This window comes from Aegilops tauschii, chromosome 7, assembly GCF_002575655.3.
Source record: "Aegilops tauschii subsp. strangulata cultivar AL8/78 chromosome 7, Aet v6.0, whole genome shotgun sequence".
NCBI lineage: Eukaryota > Viridiplantae > Streptophyta > Magnoliopsida > Poales > Poaceae > Aegilops > Aegilops tauschii.
In genome coordinates this window covers 425,476,467-425,490,179 of record NC_053041.3, presented here as the reverse complement: position 1 = coordinate 425,490,179, position 13,713 = coordinate 425,476,467, and the positions used below count along the sequence as shown (strand labels likewise).

Below are 13,713 nucleotides of genomic sequence, written 5' to 3'. Positions count from 1 at the left end.
AAATACAGCAAGGGCTTAAAGGCTCAGGGGTTACCTCTGACTCGGAGTTGTCGCTTAATTGCATCAGCTCTGAAGCAGTAGGCCTGCTTCCTTTCCTGCAAGGGGCGGCTTTCTTCACCTTTCTGGCCTTCTTGGCCGCCTCATGGTCATATTTGACCCACCAGAACTTGTCGTCAGCCTGAAAAATACAATGGTGATTTCTTTAAACGATTCAGATGAGAGTTATATACAGAAGAAGATAGGATGTTCAGATTGGCGGCTTACCGCTGGGGCTGGGTTGGTCTTGCAGAAGGGGGCTAACCCGGTCCTTCCACAGTTTGCCAGGCTCTCGTTCAAGAGAGCCTTGGTCATCTCCTCGGCAACGTCTTCAGGAAGATCGTTGTGGCTGTGTCTCTGAGGGTCGTCTTTGCGGCCCGTATACTCACACATTAAGCCGGGGCGGCGGCTCAATGGGATCACCCGCCATGAGATCCAGACCCGGACCAGATCGATTCCATTCAGACCATTGCCCAGGAGAGCCTTGATCTTGTTGATGGTTGGGAGCAGAGGCTGGCGCTCCGCCGGAGTCAGTTTGTCTGACAGTGGGTGTGTTGACTCCAGACGTGATGGGCGAAAGCCGGGCAGCGGACTTTCATCAGCCGGTGATGTATCTTGGCAATAGAACCAAGTCATGTTCCAGTCCTTTGGGTGGCTCGGCGGCTCTGCGTAAGGGAAAAGGCAGTCCCTACGCCGCTGGATGGAGATGCCGCCTAACTCCAGACTTGGCCCGTTGGCGCACTCATTCTGACGGTTTAAGTAAAAAATCTCTCTGAAGAGCAGCAGACTAGGCTCTTCTCCAAGATAAACCTCGCAGAAGACTTGGAAATTGCATATGTTGGACACTGAGTTGGGTCCTATGTCTTGAGGCCGTAAATCGAAGAAATTTAGAACATCTCTAAAAAACTTTGAGCCGGGCGGTGCGAAACCCCGGCTCATGTGATCCGCAAAAATCACTACCTCCCCATCCTTTGGCTGTGGCCTTTCTTCTGATGGGTCAGGGGCACGGTAGGACATGATGTCTTTCTTGGGCAGATATCCTGACTTAACAAAATCCGCTAGGGTCTCGTTGGTGACATTGGACCTCATCCAGTTACAAGTAATGGGAGCTTTGGGAGGCATGGTGAAAGTCGGCAGTCTATGACAAAAAGGAAAAACGTCCGGGTTAATGATAAGCCGGAGGAGATCTACAGTTCAAAGCTAAGGTGGCGGCTTATGAAGGGGACTAATGGTATATACCTAAGTACAACAGGTTATTTAAGCCGCAGGGGCATTCAGAATAAATTGATTATCTACGGCCTTATCACAGCTAAGCCGGAGGATTCTACGAAGCATGGTTCTCTTTAAGCCGGAAGGTTCTACGGCGTGTGGTTTCTTTAAGCCGGAACTGTAAACCGCCAAGATTCAATAATTGCAATTTTTTACTAAGTGTGGTAAAACAGGTTTCACACATTGCAGTAACTTTTTTGGATCGAAATGGTCGGGCAAAAGAAAAATTTCTAGACCTAGAAACAGAAGCGAGGGAGTTCTTGGGCCCGAACAAAGTTCCTATGCAGTAAAAAGAGAGCTGTTTGTGTGTAAAATGGGTGCTAAACAGTCGCCGCACTAGTTCTATGCAGATCTAAGATCAAACAGGGGCAGTAACTATGAGAACTATCGGAACTTGCGGGCAATGGCGACGAACACGAAGAACGCGGACGAATCCTACGGCAGATCTACTCTACAGGGCAAGCAGGACTTACAAGAGCTGGAGAGTCGCGGGGGTCACCGCGTTTCTCTGGTCAGATCAGGGTGATGCAGCGGCCTGAGCTGGTGACGATGAGGAGACCCGCGGCAGCGACGGCGGCGGAGCTCGAGCAGCACTGGACAGTGAGAGGAAGAAGATGACAGAGGAAGGAGCGTGAGAAGAGCCCGTCGGGCCGGCCTATTTATAAGGCGAGCTCGTAAAGCGGGCGCGAGAATCAAGGAGACCGTGGCGTGGTTATCTCCCCACGCAGCGCCTCGATTTTCGGGATGACAGTAAAGGAAAAGATCCGTTGTGGATCTGGCGGAGTAAAAAACGGACTTAATGGAAGATGACGTCACGGCGGATTATCCGGAGTCCAGAGGATGACGTCACGCCGGGTTATGGCCTTCACACGAATGGTAAGCCGGAGATTTTTTCTGTCAAAAGAGTTGAAGATTGACATGAGCCGGCTCAAATCAATCTGGGGCCTAATGTTGAGGATATAGACCTTAGAGTCACCCGCCAGGAGGGGCCGGGTTACTCATATGGCCATTGCCAGAAGCCCGGCGCCAAGCTTAAAGACGGTGGGCCAAAGATGGGCTTAAGACCCGGATATGGCTTAAGGCCCGTAGTTACAATCATTATTATGGTAGAACTTGTAGTGTAAGGCAAGAATAGTTGAGAGTCCAAGCCGGACACTCTTACGAGCCGGCCGGGACTCTGAGAGCTGCAGGGCGTCAACATCCCTATATAAAGGGACGACCCGGCAGCAGTTTAAGGGCGACAACAATCTCATCGAGAGCCGGGCATAGCAGTTTAGCTCCCTGGTTATCGAAACCCTAATCAATACCACATCAAACTGGACGTAGGCTTTTACCTTAACCGTAGGGGGCCGAACCAGTATAAACCCTCGTGTTCCTTATCCCGCATTAACCCCTTCAAGCTTCCTAGCTGCGATGGCTCCACGACTAAGTCCTAACTCAAGGACATCTGCCGTGACAATTCCACGACAATTCCGGACCCGTTTGAGCCGCCGAGCCGGGTTGGAATCTTCATGGCCGGTGCGCAGCCTGTTCAGAACCCTGCTGCTGGGGCGGGAAACCCGGTGCCCTCGCCGGCTCAGGTGCTGATGGATCTCACGGACAAGATGACGGTCCTGTTGACCGCCGCGGTTGACCCGGCGGATCAAGCTCAGCATGACGCGGAGGTGGCACAGTTAAAGTTAGATCTCGTGAAAGCCAAAGAGGATCTGGCAGCGGAAGGGATCAGGATGGCTGCGGAGAGGGCGGCTCTCGACGCCCAAACTCAGTTGATTCAGGCGCAGTCCTTCCGGCTCACGATGGATCAAAACGCGTCCAATGAGGTCATGAGAAGGAGGCATCAAAAAGCCCAATCTCGACTCCCTCCGGTTTACGATCCTCGAAATCTCTTCAACACGCCAGGTGCAGGGTCTAGTAACCCGCCAGGGATCATAGTGCCCGGGTCTGGGACCCCTGTTCAGCCACAAGTGATGGGGCCTCCCCGGGTGAACCCTGCCCCGCCTCAGTATGTGCCAATACCACCGGGTCATTATGCTAACCCGCTGGAGAACATGGTCGCCGCAGCAGCACGGCTGGCGGCCCTCCCAATTGACGGCGACTCTCCGACGGCTATTGAAACCCGCCGGGTCAGGGAACTCCTTCAGACAGCACTGACACAGCAAGAGGTGTACTCTTACAGCTGGGACAGGATCCACTCGACCCCTCGTCCAGGCCGGAGCCCGAGTTATAGCAGACACATGGTCTCAGCGACCGGCTCAAGTAATGTCCGACGCCATGACCCGCCCCCTGGCCATGGCCCGGCTCATAAGCCTTTCACGCAGCAGACCAAGACAGAGCGCGGCAAGAGGCGGAGCAGGTGCCTCAGTTGACGGCTTACCAGACTCCCCCGGCTTATCCGACGACTTCCGTCGACGTGGGTATCCCTACCAGGACTGGAGGTGTCCCTTGTTTAGTGCCAGCTCTCCGCAATGAGCGTCTACCCAAGGACTTCAAAGGCCCTAGGAAAGTGCCTAATTACACGGCTGACTTACAACCCGCAGCCTGGATCGAGAGTTACGAGATGGCCATGGAACTGCTGGAAGTCAGTGAAGCGGCAATGGCCAAGTACTTCACCATGATGTTAGATGGGACTGCCCGCACTTGGTTGAAAGGGCTACCACCGAATTCCATCGGGTCTTGGGCTGAGCTGAAAGCCTGGTTCATCCAAAATTTCAAGGATACATGTAGGCAGTCTATGTCAATTGTGGATCTGACTAACTGTAAGCAGCAGGAGGGTGAGTCTACGACACATTGGGTTCGCCGGGTTAAGGAGATAATACATTCATCTGATAAGATGGATGCCGGCTCTGCAGTCTTACTGTTGGAACAGAATTGTCGTTTCGTGCCCCTGAAGATGAAACTCGGGCGGCTTAAGCGCGACTGCAATGATATGGGTACACTGATGGCGGCTCTCGTCAAGTACGCCGATTCTGATTGTACCAAGGACCCCGCTTCAGATGATGAAAGGACAGGGAAGGGAAAGAAGAACGGCAATGGCAAGGGTCCTCAGCATAACCCGGGGAACCAAGGAGGTGGCAAGCGCAAGGCCGACGGCAGCCTAGAGTTCGTAGCCAACGCCAGCTCACAAGGTACTAACCAGCGACGCAAGGGGAGGCCCCCTCCCCGAGCCGGCGGGTCAGGCCCGACGCTGGAGCAACTGTTGAATAAGCCTTGTCCAAGGCATGGCTCTAGAGAGAAGCCAGCTACTCATCTATGGAAGGATTGTGCAATCATGAAGGCCTTTAAGAATTCCAACGCCTTTAACGGCAACAATGGCCCGGGAGGTGGCTCAGGCGCCGGCGGCTTTCATGGCCCGGGCGGCGGCTCAAATTCTAATCCTCAGAACGGTCAAGGGGGCTTTAATCAGCAGTCTGGCCAGGGTCATCAACAGCAGCAGGGGGTTATCAGACCAATCCAAAGCAGCTTAGCGGTGGACAGTATCATGTGTTTACCACCAGTCTGTGTAAGCGAGATCAGAAGCTTCATAAGAGGGCAATGAAATTTAAGTCGGCTGATGAGACTAAACTTGTTGATTTCGTTCCAGGAGATTCATCTCAGCAGTTTAGCATCAGTGCCAATCTGGATCCAAAATAGGAAAGCGCGCTCATCGAGTTCATCCGTGAGAATAGGGACATTTTTGCATGGAAGCCGTCTGACATGCCAGGTGTACCTAGAGAACTCGCTGAGCACACTCTCAATGTTGATCCGAAATTTAAGCCGGTCAGGCAATTCCTTCGGCGGTTTAATGAAGAGAGGCGGAAAGCTATTGGTGAAGAGGTGGCCCGGCTCTTGGCGGCGGGTTTATTGTTGAAGTCTTTCACCCAAAGTGGTTAGCTAACCCGGTGCTCGTACTCAAGAAGAACGGCACCTGGCGGATGTGTGTGGACTACACGGACTTGAACAAGGCGTGTCCGGCTGATCTTTTCGCCCTTCCCCGTATTGATCAAATCATTGATGCTACGGCGGGTTGTGAGCGCCTAAGTTTCTTGGATGCCTATTCTGGATATCATCAGATTAAAATGGCAGTTAAGGACCAGGAGAAGACGGCGTTCATCACTCCCTTTGGAGCCTTCTGCTATGTGTCTATGCCCTTTGGACTCAAGAGTGCACAGGCGACTTATCAGCGTTGCGTGCAGAACTGTCTTCATAACCAGATTGGGCACAATGTTCATGCTTATGTGGATGATATTGTGGTTAAATCCAGGAAGGAGGAAACCTTGATAGATGATCTGAGGGAAACCTTTGATAATCTCCGGGTCTACAAGATGATGCTTAACCCGGCCAAATGTGTTTTTGGTGTTCCTGCAGGCAAGCTCTTGGGTTTCTTGGTTTCTAACAGAGGCATTGAAGCTAACCCGGAGAAGATCAAGGCCATCACCTCCCTGGCTAAGCCGGCGTGTATAAACGACGTCCAGCGCCTGGCGGGTCGTATCGCTGCTTTAAGCCGTTTTAAAAGCCGTTTGGGGGAGAAGGCCATGCCATTATATCAGTTGATGAAGAAAACTGATGACTTTGTCTGGAATGATGCAGCTAATACTGCTTTTGAGGATTTGAAGAGACAGCTGGCCGAGCCCCCAGTCCTTGGCGGCCGGGTTTATTGTTGAAGTTTTTCACCCAGAGTGGTTGGCTAACCCGGTGCTCGTACTCAAGAAGAACGGCACCTGGCGGATGTGTGTGGACTACACGGACTTAAACAAGGCGTGTCCGGCTGATTCTTTTGCCCTCCCCCGTATTGATCAAATCATTGATGCTACGGCAGGTTGTGCATGTTTAAGTTTCTTGGATGCTTATTCTGGATATCATCAGATTAAGATGGCAGTTAAGGACCAGGAGAAGACAGTGTTCATCACTCCCTTTGGAGCCTTCTGCTATGTGTCTATGCCCTTTGGACTCAAGTGTGCACAGGCGACTTACCAGCGTTGTGTACAGAACTGTCTTCATAAACAGATTGGGCGCAATGTTCACGCTTATGTGGACGATATTGTGGTTAAGTCCATAAAAGAGGAAACCCTGATAGATGATTTAAGGGAGACCTTTGATAACCTTCGGGTCTACAAGATGATGCTTAACCCGGCCAAGTGTGTTTTTGGTGTTCCTGCAGGCAAACTCTTGGGTTTTTTGGTTTCTGACAGAGGCATTGAAGCTAACCCGGAGAAGATCAAGGCCATCACCTCCCTAGCTAAGCCGGCGTGTATAAATGACGTTCAGCGCTTGGCGGGTTGCATCGCTGCTTTAAGCCGGTTCATAAGCCGTTTGGGTGAGAAGGCCATGCCTTTATATCAGTTGATGAAGAAAACTGATAACTTTGTCTGGAATGATGCAGCTGATACTGCCTTTGAGGATTTGAAGAAGCAGCTGGCAGAGCCTCCAGTCCTTGCTGCTCCGGTTGATAAGGAGCCTTTATTATTATATGTGGCGGCGAACACACGAGCCGTCAGTGTGGCTGTGGTGGTGGAGCGCAAGGAGGAGGGTAAGGAGCACCCGGTTCAGCGGCCGGTTTATTATGTCAGGAAGTGCTCATTGAGTCCAAGCAGCGATATCCGCATTGGCAGAAGCTTGTTTATGGTGTGTTCATGGCAAGCCGGAAACTTAAGCATTATTTTCAGGGTCATCCCATCACTGTGGTCAGTTCTGCCCCTCTTGGTGATATCATTCAAAACAGAGAGGCCACAGGGAGAGTAGCTAAGTGGGCTATAGAGCTTGGGCCTCATGGTCTCAAGTACGTGCCACGCACTGCTGTTAAATCTCAGGCCTTGGTGGATTTCATCAATGATTGGACAGAGTCACAAGTGCCCGAGCAGAAGCCGGATAACACATATTGGACTATCCACTTTGACGGGTCCAGGCAGTTGGAGGGCTCGGGGGCTGGAGTTGTATTGGCTTCCCCTAAAGGTGACAAGTTCCATTATGTGCTACGGTTGATGTTTCCTTGCACTAACAATGCGGCTGAGTACGAGGCCTTGCTCCACGGTCTTCGGATGGCTAAGGAGATGAGCTTGAGCCGGGTAAGGTGTTTCGGTGACTCAGACTTGGTGGCTCAACAAGTATCAGGAAAGTGGGACTCTAAAGACCCTCTCATGGCGGCTTATCACCGCGAAGTTGATGCCATTGCTGGGCACTTTCAGGGCTACCAAGTGGAGCACATTGATCGCGGGAAGAACGAGGCGGCTGAAGCCCTAAGCCGGCTAGGCTCTCAGCGAAAGCCGGTACCGCCTAATACTTTCCTGGATGTCCTGTATAATCCTTCTGTTAAGCTGCCTACAGAGGAAGACTTGGCTGTCCCTGACCCGGAGGCGCGACTGGTGGCGGCTCTCCACATCATACCAGACTGGACAATGCCGTATCTGGCTTACATGACCCGAGGCGAGTTGCCTGAGGATGAAACTTTGGCCAGGCAAATAACCCGGCGAGCTAAGTCAATGATTGTTATCGATAGCGAGCTGCATCATCGCAGTGTTACAGGGGCGTTTCAGCGTTGTGTTTCCCCTGAGGAAGGGCAAGAGATCTTGCGTGAAATTCATGAAGGGGATTGTGGCCATCACGCTGGCTCAAAGTCCCTTGTGGCCAAGGCTTTTCGTCATGGTTTTTATTGGCTGACGGCTCATGCTGATGCAGAGGACTTGGTCAGTAAATGTGATGGTTGCCAGAGGTTTTCGCGACGGGCTCATGTGCCGGCTCAGGAGCTGAGGATGATCCCAATTACTTGGCCCTTTGCGGTCTGGGGGCTTGATATGGTTGGGCCTTTCAAACGATCCAAAGATAAGAAGACTCACCTATTGGTGGCGGTTGACAAATTTACCAAGTGGGTGGAAGCTGAGCCAGTTAGCAAGTGCGATGCAGCCACGGCGGTTCAATTTATGAAAAAGGTGATTTTCCGCTTTGGCTTTCCGCACAGCATTATAACTGACAACGGCACCAATCTCTCCAAAGGCGCCATAGAAGAGTTTTGTCAACGAGAGCATATCCGACTTGATGTTTCCTCAGTGGCTCATCCTCAATCCAATGGTCAAGCTGAGAGAGCTAATCAGGAGATTCTGAAGGGTATCAAGCCCCGGCTTTTGGTCCCTTTGCAATGGACGCCGGGTTGTTGGGTGGAGGAGTTGCCCTCCGTGTTGTGGAGCATCAACACTACTCCTAACAGGTCTACAGGCTTCACGCCTTTCTTCATGGTTTATGGGGCAGAAGCAGTCCTTCCCAGTGACATCCGTCATGACTCACCTCGAGTGGCGGCTTATGTTGAGACGGATAATGAACAGGCGCGCCAAGATGCTCTTGACTTGTTGGACGAACAGCGTGATGTGGCAGCAGCCCGTTCAGCGATTTACCAACAAGACCTGCGCCGTTATCATAGCCGCCGGGTCAAATCCCGGGTCTTCCAGGAAGGTGATCTCGTGCTCCGGCTCATCCAGGATCAAACAGATGTACATAAGTTATCCCCGCCTTGGGAAGGGCCCTTTGTGGTCAGCAAGAACTTGCACAATGGGTCATATTACCTCATTGACATTCGGGAGCACAAAGATTCACGGAAGTCGGAGGAAGAGACCCGTCGGCCGTGGAACATAGCTCAGCTTCGGCCTTATTACACTTGAGCCACCGGCTCTCATAATGTACATATTTCTCTAAGCCATGTATATATTATGATAAGCAATAAAGCAGGACCTCTGTCCTTTTTTCTCCTCCAAAGATGAATGTGTTGCTTTCATTACAAGATCATGTGATAACTTGAAGGAGGATCCGGCTTATGATCGTATTCGAATCTAGCCATACACAATATAGTCACTTGGGGGCTTCCTGTTCAAACATAGGTCGTATTCAAACCAAAGAGAACATAGCTGTCGATACCCATTTGATTGGCAAAGTGCCGAGCTCATTGGGGAGTTTTTCTTTGATCATATTTGAATCATAGTTTAACCCCTTTGGGAACCGACGTGGATCGTATTCGAATCAGCGTCGTTAAACAATTCTTAAGGTCATTTGGGGGCTTCCTGTTCAAACATGGGTCGTATTCGAACCAAAGAGAACATAGCTGTCGGTACCCTCTTGATTGGCATCGCCACACCCACTGGGGGCTATATGATCGCATTCGAATCCTAGCATAACCCCTTTGGGACGGGTCTCTGGTCGTATTCGAACCGGAAGCCCCTAAGTTCTTCTGATTTATAGCGAGTTCTTCTGATTATTTCAAAGTGTGCACGGCGGGTCTCACTTTGTCGGCTTAACTTTGATTTACAGTACTAGTCGAATACAAGCGGCGTTATTAAGACTGGTAAACCGGAATTGAGCTACCAACCTTATTACCCGGGTTATATAAGCCGGAAGTGTGCTTGCAGGCCGGTAAGGTTGTTATTACGGGTATATCAAGGACATAATTGAGGACCAGTCTTTTTTGATTCATATTCCGGGTTATATGTCTAAAACTATGATTCTCAGTGCGGTAAGCCGCCTAGAGACTTGTGATTTGTCTTTCTATGCAGGATAGTTAAAGGCAACTATTTGAGCTTAAGGAAAATGAATGATCAATTATGACCCGGAGAAGTATAAAGGAGACATCTTCAATGGAATTCGGCATTCAACGCATGCACGATGGCACGGCAAAGTTAAAGTGTTGGTCCTATTCTATTACAAGACTCATCGAGTCCAAAAGGGTGAAGCATTGTTTAATAAGCCGCCTGCAGAGTTACGATGCTTGCTGGGTTGAAGTTTCCGGTTCATCCCTCTCCGCTCCTCCGGCTGTTCCCAAGACCTGGAAAGTTGACGACTTCTAGTCAATGCCGCTCAGAGCTTCAAATTGAGCTTCCTCGTCAATTAACCCGGCCGGGTCAATCTCCGGGGCGAAGGTGTGCTTACGAGTCGGCGGAACTAAGCTGATAGCTTCATAACGCGGAGTGCGGATCCTCTGATTTTCTGCATTGTAACCCGGCTGGTACTTGGTCAGATCTGTGTCATTTCCAATGAGGGTGGCCACCGGGCGCACGATCTTCACGCAAGCTGCAAAGTCCCTTTGGTCGAAGGGTGTGCCGTCTTCCTTCAAACTGGGATAGCCGAGGGCAATGTCCGCCGGGTCTAATTCTGGAAGGAACGCCTTGGCCCGGCTCAGGGCGGCTATGGCTCCGGCTCTTGCAGAGGCCCGCCGCAGCTCTTGGACACGTTGAGGAAGAACGGCAAGCCGGCGAAGAACTTCCGCCAGGTGAGTCGGCACCTCATTGGATAGGGCCACCACGACCAAGGCGCGCTGTGACCCGGTGTAGAGTTGCTCCACCAGGGTGTACACGGCCTTCAACTTGGTCACCACACTTTGGTTGAGGTTGGCGCTTCTGGGACCTGTGTAACAGAGTAAGATAAGCCGCCGGCAATGATGGGTTATGAGACATAAAAATTATAAACTGGACGAAAGCCGGTGGAATGACTTACCGAAGATTGCGGCAACCATCTGGGACACTTGGCGCTTTAAGCCGGAGAGTTCGGCGGTCTTCTCTGTCAGAGCCTTCTCCGCCTGTTCGGCCCGGTTCACCAGAGTAGCCTTCTCTTCGGCCCAAGCTTTCCGTTCAGCGTCAAAGTCCGTCTTCAGCTTTTCTTGCGCAGCAATACTGGACACAAATTTGGCATTGGCCTTCCGGGTCTCAGTTTCTTGCGTCCTCAGGCGGGTCTTCAGATCGGAGATGTCAGCTTCAAACTTCTTGCAAGCAGCCTGCATAATTTCCGGGTTATAAGATGAACAGTTATTATGTAATTTTAAAAAGTCCCAAGCACTTTCCAAGCAAAGACACTTGGCACTTGGGGGCTAATGCATATCGAACGTTTCTATTTACAAATTGCCGGTTCAAGCGAGTAAGCCGGAACTTAAGTCTACAACATACTCTATCATAAGTCGTAGACTTGGGGGCTAGAGTATGGTAAGAATAACAAGATAACTATGCAGTAAGCAAGAAGAAAGACGAGTGGTACCTCAGACTTCTGCTGAATCTGGTTCACCATGCCGATCTCTACATCCCGGCTCTTGTGCACTTGGCTGACATAGCCGGAGACGATTTCTCCGATGTTCAGATTGGCGTAGTCGGTGAGGTCCAGATTAGCCCGGCGGTGCTGTAGCAACTCCTCCTTGGCGGAGCACTTGGCCAGCGCAGTAGGTCTCCCCGGCTCAACAAACTCCGTCCGGGTGATTACCACGTCCGGGTCATTGACCGGCTGAGCCGGGCTGGAGGTCTCCGGGTTAGCAGAAGCTTCTGCGGTTGCCTTGTCGGTTGGAGCGGTGGCTTCGAGAGCGGAGGCAGCTGGCGGTTCTTGAGCTGCTACCTCCGGTTCAGGCAAGTCCGGCTCTTCGACCGGCGTGTTCTTTTTCGCCCTCTTGGTGAGCTTTGCCTGGGCACTGAAAAGACAAAAAGGTTAGTACAAAGGTATGAGCAAAGATAAGCACAACAAGAGATGATCATCATTACCCGGGTACGGTCTTGAAGGCCGGCAGGTTTGATTGCATCGAGTCACCAGAGGAGGGTGAGGTTTCCTGATAGTTTGAATCAGAAGAATTGAGCGGTTGACGTATAACACCCGCCAAAGGATGAAAAGGGTACAAGTTGGAGATAACCTCGGTTCGGCGTTTCCTCGATGCGTCGGGTAAGCCGGAGGAGAGGTCAGCGTCCTTGTTGGTCCGGGTGTGCCGCCAGCTCTCATGAATCTGTTGCTTCAAAAGAAATTGAGGATCTTGATAAGCTAAAGGATGAGAAAATCTTACTTTCCGGGTTACCCTTCGGACTTTCAGCCTTGGCAAGGGCTCCGAGTCGGAGGAAAGTGTCATTACCTCTTCAACCACCGGGTTACTTGCTCCGGTGTCATCCTGTTGATGAACAGTATTGATAAGGTGGACAGAAATAGAGAGCAAATACAACAAGAGTTTATAGGCTCAGGGGTTACCTCTGACTCGGAGCTGTCGCTTGGTTGCAACAGCTCTGAAGCAGTAGGCCTACTTCCCTTCTTGTGGGGAGCGGCTCTCTTGGCGGCTTTCTTAGCCTTCCTGGCCTTCTTGGCCGCCTCATGGTCATATTTGACCTTCCAGAATTTGTCATCAACCTGAAAAATACAATGACGATTTCTTAAGGTTCGGATGAAAGTTGTCTACAGGAGAAAATAAGATGTTCAGATCAGTGGCTTACCGCTGGGGCCGGGTTGGTCTTGCAGAAGGGGCTTAAGCCGGTCCTCCCGCAGTCTGCCAAGCTCTCGTTCAAGAGAGCCTTGGTCATGTCCTCGGCAACGTCTTCAGGAAGATCGTTGCGGCTGTGTCGCAGGGGGTCATCTTTCCGGCCTGTGTACTCACACATTAAGCCGGGGTGGCGGCTCAAGGGGATCACCCGCCACGAGATCCAGACCCAGACCAGATCAATTCCATTGAGACCATTGCCCAGGAGAGCCTTGATCTTGTTAATGGTGGGGAGCAGAGGTTGGCGCTCCGCTTGAGTCAGCTTGTCTGACAGAGGGTGTGTTGGTTCCAGACGCGAGGGGCGAAAGCCGGGCAGCGGACTCTCGTCAGCCGGCGACGTGTCTTGGCAATAGAACCACGTCTGGTTCCAGTCCTTTGGGTGGCTTGGCAGCTCGGCGTAAGGGAAAAGGCAGTCTCTCCGTCGCTGAATGGAGATGCCACCAAGTTCCAAGCTTGGCCCGTTGGCGCACTCGTTCTGACGGTTCAGGTAGAAAAGCTCTCTGAAGAGCAGCAAGCTGGGCTCCTCTCCAAGGTAGACTTCGCAGAATACTTGGAAGTTGCATATGTTTGACACGGAATTGGGTCCTATGTCTTGTGGCCGCAGATCAAAGAAATTTAGCACGTCTCTAAAGAACTTTGAGCCGGGCGGTGCGAAGCCCCGGCTCATATGATCCGCAAAAATGACCACCTCCCCGTCCCTTGGTTGTGGTCTCTCCTTTGATGGGTCGGGGGCACGGTAGGACATGATGTCCTTCTTGGGCAGGTAACCCGACTTCACAAAGTCCTCTCGTCGGTGACGTTGGACCTCATCCAATTGCAAGTGATGGGTGCTTTGGGAGCTTTGGGAGGCATGGTGAAAGTCGGAAGCCTATGATAAAAGGGAAATATGTCCGGTTTAATTATAAGCCGGGGGAAATTTACAGTTCAATATTTCAAGTGGCGGCTTATGGAGGGGCCTAATGACATATATCCAAGTGCATCGGGTTATCTAAGCCGCTGGAGGTATTGAGAGTAATTTGATTGTCTACGACCTTGTCACAGTTGAGCTGGAAAATTTTATGGCACATGGCCTCCTTTGAGCCGGAAGGTTCTACAGTGCGTGGTTTCTTTAAACCGGAAATGTAAACCGCCATGACTTAACGAGTGCAGTTTTTTACTAAGTGTGGTGAAAACAGGTTTCA

The 13,713-nt window shown here is 51.3% G+C and overlaps 1 protein-coding gene across 1 annotated transcript; it reads right to left on the bottom strand.

Annotated features, from left to right (window-relative positions):
• Nucleotides 1-9,864: 9,864 nt before the first annotated feature.
• On the bottom strand, nucleotides 9,865-13,277 carry LOC141027231 (uncharacterized). The gene is made up of 8 exons (XM_073504215.1): nucleotides 12,489-13,277; nucleotides 12,250-12,405; nucleotides 12,137-12,172; nucleotides 11,924-12,013; nucleotides 11,778-11,842; nucleotides 11,287-11,707; nucleotides 10,753-11,029; nucleotides 9,865-10,662 (listed from the first exon to the last, which is right to left on the bottom strand). Exons 1-8 carry the CDS (start codon nucleotides 13,275-13,277, stop codon nucleotides 10,103-10,105), a joined length of 2,394 nt encoding a protein of 797 aa, XP_073360316.1. The 3' UTR covers nucleotides 9,865-10,102.
• Nucleotides 13,278-13,713: the final 436 nt, after the last annotated feature.

What these genes read in the sequence shown, in the direction of transcription:
- LOC141027231 (XM_073504215.1), bottom strand. Translation starts at nt 13,277, where the DNA reads ATGTCCTACCGTGCCCCCGACCCATCAAAGGAGAGACCACAACCAAGG. An exon ending in CGAGGAAACGCCGAACCGAG is followed by an intron (nt 11,843 to 11,923) that starts GTTATCTCCAAC and finishes TCAAACTATCAG; the next exon opens with GAAACCTCACCCTCCTCTGG. An exon ending in GCCTTCAAGACCGTACCCGG is followed by an intron (nt 11,708 to 11,777) that starts GTAATGATGATC and finishes TTGTCTTTTCAG; the next exon opens with TGCCCAGGCAAAGCTCACCA.